Genomic DNA, 13876 nt, shown 5'->3' with positions numbered 1-13876 from the left:
TGCAGCTAATGAAGGCTTAGAAGGGCCCTTCTAAGTGTTTATAAGCCCTGTAGGCGGCAGACATGTAATGAAGGTGGCAGGCACAATTAGCCATCCATAATTCCTCCTAGCAGCTGATTAAAGTCTCTTTATCTGTCTTACTGAGATCAGAAGGGCACATATTTGGGAAATCAAAAATGTATTAGGGGCTGTCAGCCAATGCCAGGGCATGTGTGCTGAGCCCTGGGGCAGTGGCTTGTGCCAGGAGTGGCACAGAGCTGCTGTGCGTCCCCCATGTTGGGGATGGGCCCCTCATTCCTGAGGGGTGGGGTGCAGCCTCCTCTGTGCAGGTCCTCTGCAGCATCAGTCACCCCATCCTGTTATCCTGGCATCCCCTTTGCCTGCGTGGAGCAAGGGGTGGGATGGGATGGCTCCTCTCCAAGGTCTCCCAGTGCAAAAAAAGCACCACTGGGCTTTTAGCTGCTGTGGAGATACGCAGGGGTGCTGGCCTCACCCTGCGCCCAACGAGTGATGAGGGGTGTGAGCTGCAGCTGCTTCCCTCACCCTTCCCGGGGCACTCCGTAATGCCCCGTGGTGGCAATTTCATGGCTGGGTGAACACAGCAGGATGAGGGAGGCCGCCCAGCCCCGTGGTGATAATTCCGGGGGTAGTGAGAGCGGGACCCCCCAGCCCACCTGCCCCGGCCCCGCGCTGGGAGCTGAAGGGGCTGCTGCGTTCTGTAGGAGCGCTCCGAGAGCCGGGGATGCGGGGCGCGGCCGTCCGTGGGTGAGCTCCTGCCAGGGGGTTCCCACGGCCGCCTCCCGCCCGTCCCCCGGCGCCCCCTCCCCACTGCTCGCGGGGGCGGGGGGTCCGCGCAGCCCCGCGCTCCCCGCGCCCGCCCCCGCGGGGCCCTGCAGAGGGGCCGCGCTCCCCCGCCCGCCCGGCACAGCCCTGCCGGGACGCGCCGCGATGGAGCGGGCGGCGGGCGAGGGCCGGCCCCTGCTGCCGGCGGCGGGGGGCTCCGCCGGGCTCTCCTCGCCCGAGCTCTCCTCCGCCGGCGCCGTCTTCATCCTGCTCAAGTCTGCGCTGGGCGCGGGGCTGCTGAGCTTCCCCTGGGCCTTCGGGAGGGCCGGCGGGGCCGTCCCCGCCCTCCTGGTGGAGCTGGTAAGGGCGGACTCGGGGCGGGGGGACACGGGGGCGAGGGGCTGCGGGCAGCGGTAGTCCCAGAGGGAGACGAGGGGCGCCGGTCCGCGGGGGGGGCGGAGGGAGAGGGGGATCGCCTGGCCTGGTATTTAGGGATCTGGCGGGGACCCCCTTCGTACAGCACCCCCGTTCCGACTCCGGCGAGGTCAGCGGTGCAACAGCCTTAGCTTACTGTGGTGCCGCCTTAGGGATGCTCTTTGTAGCTGATGCCACACTTGTAGCTGGCTTGTAGCGCAACGCAAAGTAAATCGGTGTCTGCTCCCGTACATGCCCCAACCCAAAGTACACCTGCTCCCGTACAACCCAAAATATCACGTAAGGCTGTGTCTCCATCCTTTTGCTGACCTGAGGTACCCAGGGCCACAAGGTGGTCTGGCCGGTGACCTGGCCCCTGGCCCTGCTGGGTCCCCTTCTAGTGTGGGGGTGATGGAGGGTCGGCGTGGTGCTTCTTGCCGGGTCTGTCCCCGCAGGGCTCGCTGGTGTTCCTGGTGAGCGGGCTGGCGGTGCTGGGCTATGCCGCAGCCCTCAGTGCCCAGCCCACCTACCAGGGCGTGGTCCGGGCCGTGTGCGGGGCGGCTGTGGGGAAGCTCTGTGAGGTCTGCTTCCTCCTCAACCTCTTCATGATCTCCGTGGCCCTCCTCAGGGTGGTGGGTGACCAGCTGGAGAAACGTGAGTTGTTTACCCTCACTCTGTTTGGGGCGTGCTTGGGGCCGGCAGCTCTCAGGAGCCGAGGGGAAGGTGGTCCCATGTAGGCTGGGGTCACCCCCCGGGTTTTCCTGGAAATTCTCAGGGCATGGGGCTCCCTAGTCCTGCCATGGTGTGATGCTCCCGATCTCCTTGGGCCATCTTTCAGGGTGCAGCTGACCCCCCACTGCCCCCCACAGTGTGTGACTCCCTGTACCTCAATGGGACACTGAGTGGGGCCCCCCAGTTGCCCCCCTGGTATGTGGACCAGCGCTTCACCCTCTCAGCTCTGTGTGTCCTCGTCATCTTCCCGCTCTCCGTTCCAAGGGAGATCGGCTTCCAGAAGTATTCCAGGTACCACCTGGGCTATCCCTGTGGTGGCCCATGCCTAGGTACCCTGTACCCCAAGTTACCTCCTCCCAGGAGCCTGAGGGGCCGTGGGAGCCCTCCCTCCCTTCCTTCTGGCCGTGTGCTGATGCTCTCCCATGCCCTGGCAGCATCCTGGGCACACTGGCTGCCTGCTACCTCACCCTGGTCATCATCCTGAAATACTACCTGCAGACAGAGAGCCTGAGTTTGACTGAGCCCCCCCTGCCCTCCAGGTAGGAAGGTTGGCCCCATGTCCCTCCTGCCCTGAACTCCATGGCATGAGCAGTGACATGGGGTGGGGCCGGAGGCAGGGCAGGGGTAGCACTGGGCCCTGTGTGTGGTAGGGGTGAGCTGGGGACAACTCACAGTGGATGATAGCTCCCAGCCCCAGATTTCACCCCAGCAATGCCCCTTTCTCTCAGAATGGGCAAGAGATTCCCATAGTGGCATCCAGGCTGCACAGTTTATGACACAAAGGTTCCTTCTCCACGAGAACCTCATGCCCTTTGCTCTGTGCTTCCTCTCCACATGCCACAGGTCCTCCTCCTGGACCTCCATCTTCAGCGTCATTCCCACCATCTGCTTTGGCTTCCAGGTGGGTCACCCTGGCCCTCTGGCCACAGCTGCCAGTGGCAGTGCTGGCAGCCCCCATGGCATCCCAGACCATGGGGATGCTGTCGCTTGGAGGGCAGGTTGCAGGGAAGGGGACCTGTGGCTGTTACCAGGGGTGGCTGTGGGGCAGGACACAAGTGCCTGGGAATGGGGCAGAGCAGGACAGGGCACCCATAGGTGGGAGGGAGGATGCTGGGGGTGGGGGCTGTCCCTGCATGGGGTCCCAGTGCCGTCACCCCTTGCCTTGCAGTGCCATGAGGCATGTGTGGCCATCTACAGCAGCATGCGCAACCAGAGCTTCTCCCACTGGGTCGCCGTCTCTGTGCTCTCCATGCTCATTTGCCTGCTCATTTACTCCCTCACTGGTAACCCCAGCACCAAACCCTTCACCTGCTCTTTGCCCCAGAGGTCCCCTCTCCCCTTGGCTCATCCATCCTCCTCGGGGTTCCTCCGTCCTGCTCGCTGCATGGCCGCCCACCCCTGCCTCCCTGTCAGCAGGGCTCTATGGCTACCTGACCTTCGGTGAGGCCGTGGCGTCCGATGTCCTGATGTCCTACCCAGGGAATGACCCGGTTGTCATCATCGCCCGCCTGCTCTTCGGTGTCTCCATTGTCACCATTTACCCCATTGTGGTGCTGCTGGGCAGGTGAGGGGTGTGGTGACAAGCCAGCTGTCCCCACAGCTGGCGCAGCTCCCCTGGGTGCCATTAGCCCCTCAATCCTCCCTGCCAGGTCCGTGGTGAAGGACCTGTGGGCAACCCCGAAGCGCGGGGCCGTGGCAGTGTCTGAGGCACGCGAGCGGTGCAGCCGCGTGGCACTGACGGTCACCTGGATGGCTGCCACGCTCGGCATCGCCCTGTTCGTCCCCGACATTGGCAAAGTCATTGAACTCATCGGGGGCATCAGTGCCTTCTTCATCTTCATCTTCCCAGGCAAGAGTAGGCACGGGAGGGGAGGAAAGTGGTGGGAGGGTCACTGGTGCCAAAGGCATCGCTGCAGTGGAAGGTGGTCTGTCCTTACCCCATTTTGGGGGTGCAGAGGGGACAATGCAATGGGGCTGGGTGAGGGGTGCTGTGCTAGTGGGGCTGAGCTTCTGCACTGACAGCAGGGCTGTGCCTCGTGTGCATGACTGGGACCCGCAGCCTTGGGCCACGCAAAAGGTGAGTGTCTGTGTGTTCAGCAGCGGCGGGGGCAAGGGAAGGGGCAGGGGCAGGGTGTGGTATCCCATGGGCCATGGCCCAGGCAGATCCCTGGGGGTCACCCTGGTCAAGGTGGGAACCCTGCAAAGAGGGGGATTTGGGTATGGAGGGAAGTGCTCTACTGGGTCTGTGCCTGGGAATGTGCCTGGATACCAGGGCTGCGTCCACGCATCGAGGAGGTACCCAAGTGACTTTAGGGGCAGAAGGGTGGGGTTTGGTGGCACTGGGGAACCCGGTGGGGGCTGGGGTGGAGGTCAGGTTGGGAGTCACAGGGGCAGGGTGCCCCAAGACAGGAGGCCATCAGGTGTTCAGTGTCTGTTGTGCCAGGGAGGTGTGTCCCCATCACCACTCCTGTCTGGAGGGGCTGGGGCACAGCAGCAGCCCGTTTCAGGGGGACCTGACATGGTGGTGGTGAGTTTTGGGCTGTGTGCTTGAGCTTGTCTGTGGTGGCCCTGGGGGAGCAGCAGAGTCTGAGTGAGGATGGAGGTTATGTGGGGGGTGGAGGGAGCACCCCAGGACCTTGGGGCCTTGGTCAGGAGGGTGCTCTGGGGGGCTCATGGACATCTGGGTGTGGGGTGAGTGTGCCCCCAAGGGTGCCAAAGTGCTGGAGGGGCCAAGGCAGAAGGTGAACAGGGGGTCCCAGCTGGGTGACAAAGGCTTGGAGAGGTCCCCTGGGGAGACCTGCCAGAGCATGAGCCCATCATGAGGAGAGGGGACAACCCAAGCTGGTGCGATGGAGACTGCAAGGGGACAGTCCCAGCCTGCCCGGGACAGTTCAGGAAGGAGCACGGTGCTGAGGACCCTGCGACAGAGCAGCAGCAGGGCTTGGGGTGAGTGCTGCATCCCAGGGGCTTAGTATGGGGCTGAGGGGGGCTGTGCGCCTGGGGAGGAAGGAAACAGGGAGGTACAGACCCAGGGGTCCTGGGATTGGGGCTGGAACCAGGGAGGGGACAGAGGTGGAAGTGTGTGGTGATAGGATGGAGCTGGGGATGTGTGGGAGTGGCCGTGCGCGGACACAGGGTGGGTGGGTGTGGGTCTCTGCTCCTTCAGCAGGGCCACTGGGCACTGGCAGAAGTAGGAACGATCTTGTGGTGGCATCTGGTAGCTTTTGACCAAGGTTTGTGTGTCATTGCAGAGGAGACTGGGGCTGACCCAGAAGGGCTGCTGGGTTCTTCAGCCATCCACCGGGAGCTGTGCAGAGGAGCAAGGCAGAGGAGGCTGACCCTGCAGAGAGCTCTGCAGCCAGAGGAGCTGGGGTACAGGGGTGGCCCGTTCCTGAGGTCAGCTCTACCCCAGCAGCCTCTGCTTGTGTCACCACAGGGCTGCTCTCATCGCCTGGGGGGTGCTCTCCGTTCTCGGCGGTGCCTTCGTCTGTGGGCAGAGCGCTGCCCTGGCCGTGCTGGGGCTGCTGCGCTGAGGGACCACAGAGCCCCATCGTGACTCCCACCACAGCCCCCCCACCACCCTGCCCCGCACAGGTGCCCCGAACACAGCCACACCACTGGATCCCATGGCGGTTTTATTTGGCATCACCGTCCCCGTTGTACAGTGGCTAATAAAGACAGAGAGGGTATGGACAAGGGTCGTGTGCCACACACCCTGAGGGACCCCCACGCACGACGGGGTGGGTGTGGGATTGGCACAGACAGACAGACACACAGACAGAAGTGCAGACCCCAGGAAGGAGGGGAGGCAGCCACCCTCATGCCTGCAAGGCACCAGCTGCAGCTGTGCACGTGCAAAGGAAACCCCTTGGGACCCCCCACACCTGAAAAGGACTAAGAGGTGCCTTGGGAGCAGGGAAACCCCGCTCTGCCACCACCCTGACTCTCCCCTGCGACACGGGTCCCCCTCCCTGCAGGCACCCACACACTGCACCAGGCACAGCCTCAAGTGCCCCAGTCTCCTCCCTGGGTGGCCCCTGGGGAGTAGCACAGACCCCCAACCTACTCCCTGCTTTCAGGGGGGCTCCAGCCTCCCAGCTCCCACTTCCATCCCTGCTTCCTAGTGCCTGCCTGCCTGCACCCATCACCCCCACTCCCTGTCTACCTATGTCTGGGGGATGTCCCCCTCCCCAAACCCTGGCAGTCCTTCTTCCCCCCAAGACCACCCCACGCCAGGGAGAGATCACCCAGGTGATGGGGTAGCTGAGGGAGGACTCTGTGGGGTGGGGGACACGCACATGGGGGTTTCCTTCACTGCAGCCAGGTCACACCAACATCTCCCCCAATCACGGCCACCCTGCAGAGGGGACAGGTGCTGGCGGGCCCCCGGCACTGATGGTCACTCTCGGCTCAGGGTGCACCAGGCAGCTGCAGGGGAGCATCACAGGAGGGTCACACCTGCCCAGCCCCACGTCACCCTGCCCCCCACCCCAGCCCAGCCAGCTCAGCCCATGCTGTCCTGCACACCATGCCACCTGCCCACCCTTACTCCCCAACAACTGGAGAGGTGCTGGGTGTCCAGGGGTCCCTGTCCCCCACCCTCTGGGGTGGCTGCCCTCCTACCTGGCACGGCCACGCTGGAGATGGCCTCAGGCTGGCTCAGCGTGTCCACCTTGACGTGCTGGAAGCCCTTGCACGTGGCACTCTGCAGGTGCCTGTGCCCAGATGGGAGAGTGAGTGACACCCCGGCCCCCACCCCAGAAACACCATCCCAGCCCCCCACAGCACCATGGACTCTGGCAGCTGGGTGCCAGCAATCCTGTTCACTTCCCCCTGTGCAAAGCACCCTGCCTCGGTTCAGGATGGACCTCTCATCATCACATCCACAGGCACTCCCAGGTGGGAGGCGTAGACCCACCCCAAACCCCCTGTCCTGTTCATAGGGACAGCCCTAGGACAGACAGACAGCTCCTCAGTCCTACCATCAAACAGGGGACACAGCTTGGGGCTCAGCTTCTCTAACAACCCTCCACACCCAAGCATCCCAATATGGGCTTTTTTCACCCCCTCCCCTACCTCTTCCAGTCCTCCTCCGTCTCCCAGAACTCATAGATGATGAAGGTGACCCCATCAGGCAGCTTCACAGCGGTGACGCTGCCAGAAACAGGGAGAGGGAGTGAGCCCCCAACATGGGGCATCCCTCCCCATGCTGCAGCCACAGGTGTGTTCTAGGGTGGGCTACTGAGGGGGGACCCAGCCCCAGCAGCCCAGATAGGGATAGGGCCCCCATCCCAGCACTCCCCATCCCACGCAAAAGCAGTGTTGGTGGCTTAGCATGACTACATCCCAAATCCTGGCTGTTTTACCTCAGTCCTTCACTTGGTCCTCACTCCAGCCCACCTTAAGCCCCCCATCTCCCCAGCCCCATGATGTGCAGCTGCTGATGGTACCCACTGGAAGCAGTCCCGCTCCCCGGCCACGCTCTTCAGGTACTGCTTCAGGGAGCTGCAAAACTCGCCCAGGTGCTTGTGTGTCACCGTCATCTCGTTCCGCACCAGGAGCAGGTACTGCCGGGCCCCCAAACACAGGGACATGTGAGACCCCGAAAACAGAGAACCCCCCCCCGCCCCCCGAGTGTGGCTCTGTGCTGCAGGGTCACCCCAGCACCCATGGGTGGTGGTCGGGCACACTCACCGTGCAAGCCGTGCTCTCGCTGTCCGACAGCCTCTGGTGCAGGTCAAACCAGAGGGTCTGGGAAAAGGGGAATAAGCAGCAGAGGGGGTGGTAGATCGGCTGAGGCTGCATGTCCCTCCCTGCTTGGTGGGTTTCTGTCCCCAGCATTTGCAATGACTGTGCCCTCTTCTCCACAAGGAATGGGCTCCAAGAGCCACTTGCATCTCCAGTCAGGACCCTTTGCAAAAGTTCCCTGGGCTCCCATTGCAGCCAACATCCCCAACACTGTGTCCTCATCCCTGCCCCAAAACAGCTGGGGCAAGGTCCCTGGATTGTCCCTGGGATGGCAGGACAGCCCCACGCAGGGAAATGCTGGCCCTTACCTTGTCCTCCAGCTTGCCGATCAGCTTGGCCAGCCTGTTGATCTGCCCCTCCAGCCCCTCTGCCTTGGTGTCGGGGGAACCTGCGCAGAGCCAGGACACCATAACGGAGTGAGGGGCACCTGCAGGTACCCCCTGAGAGCCCCGTGCTGCTGCCAGGACCTGAGTGCTCCAAGCCACCCCAGGCAGCCAGCACTTACCAGTCTGGAAGCTCTTTCCTTGTTCCCTGGGGACCATCCAGGTGGTGGGAGAGTAGCTGGGCACGGGGTTGTCATACCAGGTGTCACTCAGGCCGTGACCATCCTTGCTGGGGTAGTGCCTGCAACCAGAGAGCACGCAGGGTGTCAGGACAGCAGAGCTGGGCACGCACAGAGTGACATGAGCCAGCACTGGAGCATCCTTCCTGGCAGCTCTGCTGCTGATCCCTTGGAGGGCAGCAGTGCCCACACTGTGCCCAGGCAGTGCAGGCTTCCTTCCTGCACCACCCTTTGGCATCAGCCAGTGTGGGGAGTGGGTCAGAAACAGAGGAACGTTGTGGGCTGCTCGCAGCAGCCATCACTTTTCCTTCCTTCTTATGGAACAGCACAGCCCTCCTGGCACCACCAGCAGCCCTCAGGGGCTTTTTCTGTCCTAGACAGACACCTGCAACATGGGGCATTCAGGTCCCTGTAGCTGTGCCCAGCTGGCTGGCTGCACCTTACTGGGGCTGGTTTTGCAGTCCAATGTCTTTGGTGACTTTCAGACAGGAAAAGTTGCTGTAACCCAGGCTGCCCATGCTTGAATGGCTGCCCATGAGCAGGGGAAGAGATGCCTGGCTGCGTATCCCACTAACAGACTGCAGCTGCGGTTGCCCTGGAGAATAGAAACACATCCACTGTAGCATTTCTTCCATCCTGCTTCCTTTATCTGGGTCTACAAAGCCCATTTGGCCTGGAGGTTGCTCAAAGCTCAAACAAACTCTCCTGAAACACTTTCACAGATGGAGCATCCATAATCACCATCCAGCCCCAGATCCCCAGTGGTCCTCCCAGGACCCTGTTTATTTGCAAGCCAGAGAGAATGCCAAGACCTGCCATCCTTACAAGTGCTTGCAGCTGCCGTCCATGTGTGTGAGATGGGAATGGGTTTGGGGATGAATGACCCTCTCCTTTCTCCTCCACCGAGAGGAAGCCTGAGCCACAGAGGGAGAGGCTGAGCAGCTCAAAGGACTTCCAGTGTTTCCTTCCAGCAAGAGCAGCTCCGTGCCAGCTGACTGCTGACAGAGGTGCCTGGGAGCCCTGGCTCCTCTTGGCATCTTTTGTTAGTCAAGCAGCTCCCAGCTGGAGACAACACACTGAGCACTCTGGAGCCAATGGGCACCACACCAGCCAGCATCTCCCTGCCCTCCTGTCCCTCTGGCACCCGGATCCTCCAAAGCACAGCTGCCCAGTGCTCTTTCTCCAGCTACCCTGAAAATCAGCCAGTGTGGGCTCCACCATACACACAGGAACACAATATGAGGATCTGGTCCCAAAGAACATCTCCAAGATATGGAAGCAAGAACAACAATAAAGGTGGCAGGAGCGTCCCTTTGCTACAGGCTGTACAATTATCCCTCTGCTGGTCCTGGATAATCCCCTGTCAATAGACAGGAAATTAGGCAAAAACGGACAGAGCTTTATTTTTACCACAATTTAATGAGGTGTCTCAAGCTTGGACCTCTGCCTTCACACTTTGTTCTACAGCCCTTTGTTTTGGTGCTTTTTAGGCCTCCTCTTTGTCTTCACTCGGATGCAGGAGATAATTTTTTGGTGGGATTTATTTTTCTTTAGAGCTGTTATCTTCATGAGAAAACAACTACAATACTCCCCATTATGATCTGTGCCCACACATCAGCAAATAAAAGCCAGCAAAGTCTTTCATGGGCTCTAATTGCTCTGCCTGATGTTGGGTTTGTTTCCTCTTTATTGTTTCGCAGGAGCTCCTACTTCTTTTTGTATAAGGTTTGCCACAAAACAAAGAGAAGAAAGAGATGTGAGATGATGAAACCCACAGCATTCCTGCTAGAAAAGCTGGTGCGATGGTGCCAGAGCTGCCCAGGTCTCACTGTGTTCCAGAGAGTGCTGTCTTAGGAGGCAGCTGGAATTTTCACTCTCCATGTGCCCCTCTGCCCGCCCATGGCTTGGGGAAGCCAAAGCATTCCCGTGCAAGCATCCCGAGGCCTCCTGGTTTGAAGGAATGGCAGGAGAGAAGTTCGTTCCATGAGCGTCTGACAGAATTTCCGTGGCAACCTGTCCTGGTTAGAGCTGGTGACGGTGGCACTCTGGAGAGGTGAGTGACACTGACACCGAGGGGGGCTGTGCTGAGGTTTGACCTCTGCTGCTGGGAACTCCTTCTAGCTTAGCCCTGGCAGCACTCGGTAAACCTTGAAACCGTCTCCCGTCTATTGCCCAAGCTCAGTGCCATGTGCTGGGCTGCTGGGGTGGGGACGGCCCCCCAGGGGACCAGAGGACAGCGTTGCCTGTCCCCAGTGCAAAAGCGCCTTCTTCCTCTGGATGACCGCGCTCGCTGAGTGCTCTGGCAGGAGGGGGAGCTGCCCCTGTGGGCTGTCCCCAGCACACCTCAGGCACAGCCACCCCTCTGCAGGTGCCTGTGCTTTGCCCTGGGTGGGAGCGGTGGGTTTGCTCAGAGAGGCAGCCCCGTGCCCCCAGCGCTGCCCAGCCCGGCGCCAGGGTGCTGCCCCTGGTTTGCATCCCCACACACACCGCTCGTGTTACGGGGCACTGCAGGAGAGTAAGGGACAGGGCAGGAGAGAGCGGTGGAGGAAAGCCCCCAGAGTTCAGGAAGCCGGGAAGGGAGGCAAAGAGAAAGGCAGCCACTCGCCCAGCTCCCCTTTGCTCCTGTGCAATGTCCGCTGCGTCTCCCTCACACTGCAAAAGCTCCCTCCTGCTCCCCCTCCACCCTCCTGCACCAGAGGAGGGCAGGAGTGCCGCGCACCTGGCGGGGTTGGTTTGCTCGTCGATGGCATCCACAGCACTCTCCACGGAGCTCAGCAGCGACTGGGTCTGGTTCGCCGTCTCCTTCAGCAGGAAGCGGGTCACGAACTGGTCCACGTTGCTGCCGCTCTCGTACACCTGCAGAGGCACACAGTGAGCGCGGTGGGTGCCAGCGCCGGCCACGCAGCACCACCAGGGTCCCCAGCCAGTGCAGCATCTGCCCAGCATCCTACACACAAGCTGGTCCCCTCCATGTCCCCGCAATGTAAAGGGGTGTTACCCAAAGCCCGTAGTCGCTCTCTTTAGCATGATCTTAAATTCCTTTGCGATTGCCTTGCAGCCAGTGGGTGCAGGTATGAAAAGTGCATCCTGTGCTCTGGACATCCCCACTCGGAGAGCTTCAGTGTGTTATATACAGCGCCCTAGTCCACAGCAGTACTGCCAAGCCAGCACTAAAGTTAAAGGGGTTTGGGATGATTAACAGGGCTCAGTGTGCTGTTTGAGTGTTAGAAGCTCCCAGGGTAATCCAAACTTTTTCAAGACAGAGGACACCTAAAAATGTTTTAATAGCGCAACTGATCTGCATGAAGCGCCCAGGGCCCCTTTCCCAGCACAGCCTTGCTGAGCCCTCCCCATGGCACCGTGCTGCTCCTACACCTCGTGACAGTCACCAGCAGAGGTGGGACACTGACACAAGCAGATGGACACTGGCACAGCCTGTGCGACACTGACCCAACCAATCCAGCATTCATTCATCACCACTCCAACCAGTTCAACACCAGCCCAACCAGACCAAGGCCAGCCCAGTGGCCACTGACCTCACTAGCTCTGGCTGAAGCCAACCACTCAGCATCAGAGCTGAAAATATTTGCAGTGAAAAAAAGGCTCCTCTAAGCCCAAGCTTGCCAGCACCACTTTTTCCAACCCATCAGTGCCTGCTGGGGCAGCACATTGCCCAGGCAAACCCCTGCTGGGCGATCTGTCCCTGTGTGCTCACACCTCCTGGCATGGGACTCCTCAGGGAGGGACTCATGAATTTTTGGAGCCATGAGACAGGGATGGATGCTCCTGGCTCCCTGCATTCCATCAGCAGTGACCACGCTCAGGGGACCAGAGTGGTCCCAGCAGCACTGGTTATCTGAGCACACAGCAGCACAAAATGAGCACCCCAAGCTCCCCAAAGCAAATTATTCCTATTTTATGAAGCTATTAACAAGGGTTATTTCCATGGCAACTGGAGCAGCTCTGCAAGAACCCAGAGGGCCTTTATCTCCACCTTTATCTCCCATATTAAATCATAAAAGAAGAATGAGCTGATGGAAAAAACCCTTTGGGGAAACTGATCACAGAGCTGATTTCTCACCCCTGGTTTGGTATGGAAGCACTAGTTTCTTGATGGCTTCTTAAGCATCCAATTAGCAGCAGTTAATGACTTCTGTCTAACACAAGAAAACTTGCTCCTCTCCCTGTCCCAGTCACAGTATTTCTGGGGGACATGCACGACATGGTGATCCTTGATGGATGGTGATGCACAACGTGGTGATGGTGATGCTGAAGCCATCTGCCATGCAGGGTGCCCTATCCATCATCTCCTGCACCTGCTCTCTGTACACCATTGGGTGCAAGGAGGGAGATGTAAGGAGGGAAGGATCCATGGGCTGCATTGCTCATTCAGCACAGCCTGTCCCAGGGCACTGGGCAAACGGAGACAGGACTGTCTCAGGGCACTGAACAGGCTGCAGCAGATCTGCATGAGAACCAAGCACTGGGATGCTCCTCAAGTTTAGGGGATGCATTTGGCAATGCACAAGTGGACCCTGGCACCTTATGAGTCTTTGTTCAAGCAGGACCATGCTCCCCTCCACAGCCCTGGTGCTCTCCAGCCCAGCCCAGCCCAGCCCAGCCCAGCCAGCCCACTCCACCAGCATCTTTATCTGATAGCCAGGTCAGAGAGAGGAAAGCATGCCACTGGCTGGTTGGACTATGCCTTTAGTTAAGAGTTGGGACCTTCTGGGACATGATTTTCCCTGATGTGAGCTGGGGCTGGATGGAAGCATGGGCTGGAGCAAGGGGCTGCACCCATGCCCTGAGACCCCCAGTGCTGCTCCAAGCAGTGATGCACTGCAAAGACAGAGTAATTCACCAGAGTGTTCCTCCCCCTCTCATAGCATCCAACCACACACCACAGCTCCCACGGATATTCCAAGCCCATCTGCTGATTTTACACCTGTTCTGTGCTCTTTATCCCACACTCCATCTCCCTTGCAGGGCTTTGAACAGTGCACCACAGCTTTTCCATTTCAATCCAAGCATCAAATAAACAGGTAGCTATTTACCTCCACTGCTCTGCTGCACTCCAGGACTCTACAGCCTGTCTCCTGCAAATGCCACCAAAAAATATCCCAAACAACCCTTCCCATGATTCAGGTCAGCTGACTGCTCTCCCTAGCAAGGGAGCTTGCTCCTTTTGGAAAATGGTTTTTATGAATGCACAGGCTGTGCCGGCTGCTGTCCGATCATTCTGACTGGCTCTGGCAGCTGAAATATAAAGCTGTGAGAGTATGTGTAGTTAAATGTTGGATGTTTTATTACCTAACCACAGCCTATAATCTTGGTTCAGCTTCAGGAAAAAATCAAACAGGTGATTCCCACATGCATTTAAATCAGCTTAACTCCCTACATACAGATTCAATGGATGGATGGATGTCAGGTACAAAGCTACTCCAGCCAGTGCAGAGAAAACTGGGGTGTTTATGAAGATCTGATACTTTTTGACAGGCTGGTAAGTCAAATAGCTCAGACATCAAACAACAGTGATTTTTTTCTCCCACTTAACTAACTGGTCATTTGCCAGCCCAGCTGTGACATTGGCTCTTGGGAGCTGAGTCAGAAACACATATTGCTTAGAGGTTTTTTCAT

At 59.4% G+C, this 13876-nt stretch overlaps 2 protein-coding genes across 2 annotated transcripts in view; one reads left to right on the top strand and one right to left on the bottom strand.

Moving 5' to 3' along the window:
- Nucleotides 1–948: 948 nt before the first annotated feature.
- Nucleotides 949–5462, top strand: SLC38A8 (solute carrier family 38 member 8; the record flags this gene model as incomplete). Its single annotated transcript, XM_082290109.1, has 10 exons — nucleotides 949–1143; nucleotides 1653–1851; nucleotides 2067–2220; nucleotides 2364–2468; nucleotides 2773–2830; nucleotides 3098–3212; nucleotides 3346–3493; nucleotides 3579–3778; nucleotides 5181–5301; nucleotides 5366–5462. 10 exons carry the CDS (start codon nucleotides 949–951, stop codon nucleotides 5460–5462), a joined length of 1392 nt encoding a protein of 463 aa, XP_082146235.1.
- An 866-nt stretch (nucleotides 5463–6328) lies between these two features.
- The window catches only part of NECAB2 (N-terminal EF-hand calcium binding protein 2), a gene marked incomplete at both ends in the record, with an annotated part of 75017 nt that continues 67469 nt past the window's right edge, over nucleotides 6329–13876 (bottom strand). Inside the window, 8 exons of the mRNA XM_082289968.1 lie at nucleotides 6329–6357; nucleotides 6553–6644; nucleotides 7006–7083; nucleotides 7384–7496; nucleotides 7624–7680; nucleotides 7986–8065; nucleotides 8183–8301; nucleotides 10959–11095. Of these exons, the coding sequence (XP_082146094.1) occupies nucleotides 6329–6357; nucleotides 6553–6644; nucleotides 7006–7083; nucleotides 7384–7496; nucleotides 7624–7680; nucleotides 7986–8065; nucleotides 8183–8301; nucleotides 10959–11095 (705 nt within the window). The remainder of the gene's footprint in view (nucleotides 6358–6552; nucleotides 6645–7005; nucleotides 7084–7383; nucleotides 7497–7623; nucleotides 7681–7985; nucleotides 8066–8182; nucleotides 8302–10958; nucleotides 11096–13876) is intronic.

The sequence above is a fragment of the Coloeus monedula genome (assembly GCF_965178545.1).
Source record: "Coloeus monedula genome assembly, chromosome: 13".
Lineage (NCBI taxonomy): Eukaryota > Metazoa > Chordata > Aves > Passeriformes > Corvidae > Coloeus > Coloeus monedula.
The sequence above is the reverse complement of the archived record's forward strand: the minus strand, read 5'-3'. Positions and strand labels throughout refer to the sequence as shown.